This window comes from Triticum urartu, chromosome 7A, assembly GCF_056163025.1.
Source record: "Triticum urartu cultivar PI428250 chromosome 7A, HENAU_Tu73, whole genome shotgun sequence".
Lineage (NCBI taxonomy): Eukaryota > Viridiplantae > Streptophyta > Magnoliopsida > Poales > Poaceae > Triticum > Triticum urartu.
The window spans coordinates 37706502-37710434 of record NC_141879.1 but is presented as its reverse complement, the minus strand read 5'-3'; the positions used below and the strand labels follow the sequence as shown (position 1 = coordinate 37710434).

General features: G+C 48.4%; 1 protein-coding gene across 1 annotated transcript; it reads right to left on the bottom strand.

Moving 5' to 3' along the window:
* Positions 1 to 2580: 2580 nt before the first annotated feature.
* Positions 2581 to 3492, bottom strand: LOC147957423 (E3 ubiquitin-protein ligase SINA-like 4). The gene is made up of 3 exons (XM_087531690.1): positions 3427 to 3492; positions 2846 to 3275; positions 2581 to 2762 (listed from the first exon to the last, which is right to left on the bottom strand). Exons 1-3 carry the CDS (start codon positions 3490 to 3492, stop codon positions 2581 to 2583), a joined length of 678 nt encoding a protein of 225 aa, XP_087387816.1.
* Positions 3493 to 3933: the final 441 nt, after the last annotated feature.

Sequence of the window (3933 nt, the reverse complement as noted above, 5' to 3'; positions counted from 1 at the left end):
GATGATTTCTTCTCTCCTATTTTTTCTCCCCAAAAGCAGTTATATAGAGTTGGAGTTGCAGTCGGGGGGTCTCCAGGGGGGCCACGAGGTAGGGGGCGCACCCTAGGGGGGGCGCCCCCCACCCTCGTGAGAAGGGTGTGGGCCCCCTGGTCTTCATCTTTGGTGAGGATTTTTTATTATTAATTGTAAGATATCCCGTGGAGTTTCAGGTCATTCCGAGAACTTTTGTTTTCTGCACATAAAACAACATCATGGCAATTCTGCTGAAAACAGCGTCAGTCCGGGTTAGTTGAATTCAAATCATACAAGTTAGAGTCCAAAACAAGGGAAAAAGTATTTGGAAAAGTAGATACGTTGGAGACGTATCACAAACCAATCTCAATTGACGGCAAAATGGCCAACCCGCCGTTCCTTGAGAGAGACGAGGAGCAAGAACACACAGACGGGCTCGCACGGAGGCGAAGATATATTCGAGCATGGTTGATCGATATCATCATTACATGTTGGGCTGCCGTTTTCCGCCCTTCTCCGGAATAAATGTGTACTTTATCAGAGATTAAAAAAAATAAGAGTACAGAGGCTCCACCATGTGGTTCTAGTAGTAGTATTACTCGTACTACTAAACCTTGCGCTTGGCTCTTCGCCTCTTCGTGAAGTCGAACAATGATGGTACTCCGCATGCATGTTCGGTACTACAGTGTATGCCTCTGGCAATCTGACACCGAATGAACTGATGCATGTCCACCGCCTGGGCGAGGGTACGTTGCATTAGTCAAAAGGCGTAAGCAAGCTTCACTTGTCCTGCAAGATTCTCCTCGTTCTGCGAGTTGACGGGACACACCAACAAGTAGTGCTAGTCCATACTCCCTCCCTTCCGGTTAATATGGCTTCATGTTTTTTGCGGGTAAATGAGACAGCTTTATTCATATATATAAGCATTCTTAGGACGATCAGCCAAGACGCTGGTCACTAGGAAGCGAGGTACCCCGCAAAAAAGAAGTAGGAAGCATGGTGTTTCATCAAGCCAACTCTCGGCCACATTCAAAGTGCAACAAGCACGGTTCGCACAAAGATGCGCCGCAAGGTTTGTTGACCTGTTTACATGCTGAATAACAAAAAAAGAGGAAATATTACCGAGCGCTCCTATTTGTAACAGGATATGAGCCAGAATTAAGCGAGAATTCTGGCCAATGTTCCATGCAATCAACTTCCATTATCACATGCGAGAACTCTTGAAGAGAACCAAATGTGTTGAAGATTGCTTTATCACATTTTAAAAATATAATAAGAGTGCAAACGCTCCTCCATACGGTTCCTAGTACTACCTCTATAGACTATAGTAGTAGTACTAGTACTAGTAAACTCTGCGCTTGGCTGTTCGCCTCTTCGGGAAGTGCAACAATAATAGTACTACTAGTACTAGTATAGTGTATGCTTCAGGCAATATGACACCGAATTAACTGTTGCACGTCCACCGCCTGAGCGAAGGACAACTTGCATTAGTCAAAAGTTTCTCCTTGTCCTGCGAACCACCGCGCGCAAGCTTCTCCCGTCCTGCAAGCTTCTCCTCGTTCGGCAAATTGACGGGACACAACAAAGTAATGCTAGTCCATACTGCCTCCTCTCCAGTTAATATGGCTTAATTTCAAACGAGATAAATACACCGTCTGTCACTGTATATTTGTAAAAATACGGTCAGTGGACTTCATAATACACTCATTGTGCTCAATATATACATTTTCCGGTGTTTATATGGTCACTAGCTCACCCTGGCTAAGTATGTGTGTGCATGCACACGTAGGTTGAGCACTTGAGCGTGACCGTGTGTGTTCCGTCGTGTGCTCGGACATGCATGCATTAGGGCGTCGCGCGCATTTTTGCGTCCATGTGTACGTGTGACTGTTGCATACACATAGGGGGAGTACGTGTAGGGGCCAATAAAGGAGCAGTCAAATCACACAGTAAGTTAGTCAGAAGAAGCAACCATTATTTCACTCTTCAATGACACGTACACAATATAAAATGGTTGATATGGAGAGAAAAAGAAAACCACTATATATACACTAGTAGGAGCCTAAGCTACAAGCATGCTTGCTTGGGTTGCTCTCTTCACAAGCATAGAACAACGGTGGCCACACCGCTGGTCACATATCTGGCCTGATCCCGCAGCTGGGGGAAGGGAACGATGTTGTGCGTAGACGCGGTCGACATCGGCGAGGGAGGAAATCCAGAGTCGGTGCGTCTCAATCGGGGGTCACCGCGGTATGGGCCGATGCCGCGTCCCAACCGCCCTTCTAGCTACAGCCCGACATCCGTTTCAAAAATATTAGTGCATGTCAACAAAAAATATGTCCCGTTTCAAAAAAAACATATAAGCTGTTACTTCTTACCCAAAGGATCTTTATATCCAACAGACACAAAATAACCATTCGACTATTCGAAATTACTTTCATTGCTGATCTGATGTCGAGGTAATTTTTGCATCGCCACCAAAATCCACCATCTCTTAAGCTAAAGTAGACCGAACTAACCCCTATATTAGCATATTACTAAGATAAATAGAAGGTACTGTAGAATCATTTAGGACATGAGCTTGTCAATCTGAATGTGGAGGGACACCAGCTTAGCCCCGGCCAGCAGCTTGGGAGGAACTGTGAAGAAGGTCAGCTCCTGCACGGCGACGTCTCCGGGATCCCTGCTGCTTGTCACCTCCATTTCCACCTTGACGGCGTCGGTCCTGCCTTTGGGCTCCCCCAGCGGGCCTTTCGTCCACAGCTTGGCCACATAGTGCGGCAGTGGGGATGCCCCCCTCTGATGCAGACGACCGGCACGGCGATAGGCGCACCGATGTCGAGCATGCCGCTGACCAAGAAAAATGCGCGACTTTCCTCCTCCGCGAACAGCAAGAGCCGTGGCTCCGACAGTGGCACTTGCAGCTGGAGTGCCTTGCCGTACTGGATCATGTGCACGGGCATGGGATGCACAGTGCTGATGTGGTGGGAGAGCACCGGCGGCGGGCCTTTGTAGCCGCAGACGGGCATGGGGCATTTGCAGGGCGCGAGCGGACACATGCTCTGGTGATCGGCGAGCTTGTGGTAAGTGACATAAAGCCCACAGCCTTCGTGCGGGCACTCCACCCTCACCGAGGAGTGGACGGCGTCCACCGCCGTGTTCCGCATGTCGAAGCCACCGCCGCACTCGCACTTCTGGCACTGCCGCTGGTTCCCGGGGCGCTCGACGCGGCAGTCCGTGCAAGTTAGGTTCCCTCCCTTGCACTGCACAAATCAATCGAACAACACATCAATCAAGAAACCTGCACCTTGCTCGATCAGCCGAACGGGCGAGGTGTATTCGAACCTCATACACTAGAGGCTTCAAGGGGCGGAGTCACAAGGGGCAGTGGAGCAAGGTGAGGTCCATCGAGACCATAGAGAGCTCCAGCATCGGGTCATGTTCCGTCTGCATGATCTCGCCCTCCTCGTGCACAACCATCTCTCACTTTATTAGGGCTGGCGCATTACAAAGCTTTACCGTCACATATTCATACTACTTCAAGGTGCATTAAGGGCCTGTTTGGTTCCAAAGAAGTCACCAACTTATAAGTCGAAAAGTGAAAAAAAAGTGACTTATTTTGCCAAATGGACCCAACTTATAAGTCATAAGTTGCTCCACCCCAACTTAAAACTTATAAGTCACCCCCTTTTGCGTGGGTCCCATCACCTTTACATTAAAAAATAAGGTGAGTAGGTGTGGTCAGATGACTTATAAGTCAGATGACAACCAAACAGGCGTGACTTATAAGTCACTGGTTTTCAGTCACCTGACTTATAAGTTAGGTGACTTATTGGAACCAAACAGGCCCTAAGTCAGGTGACTTAGTGGAACCAAACAGGCCCTAAATCAACACATGCAAGTATCAAAAGGAGAGTCACG

Coding starts and splice junctions, on each gene's coding strand:
- LOC147957423 (XM_087531690.1), bottom strand. CDS start 3,492: ATGGTTGTGCACGAGGAGGGCGAGATCATGCAGACGGAACATGACCCG. Junction 3,276..3,426: donor CGATGCTGGAGCTCTCTATG/GTCTCGATGGAC, acceptor TGATTTGTGCAG/TGCAAGGGAGGGAACCTAAC. Junction 2,763..2,845: donor CAGCGGCATGCTCGACATCG/GTGCGCCTATCG, acceptor TGTGGACGAAAG/GCCCGCTGGGGGAGCCCAAA.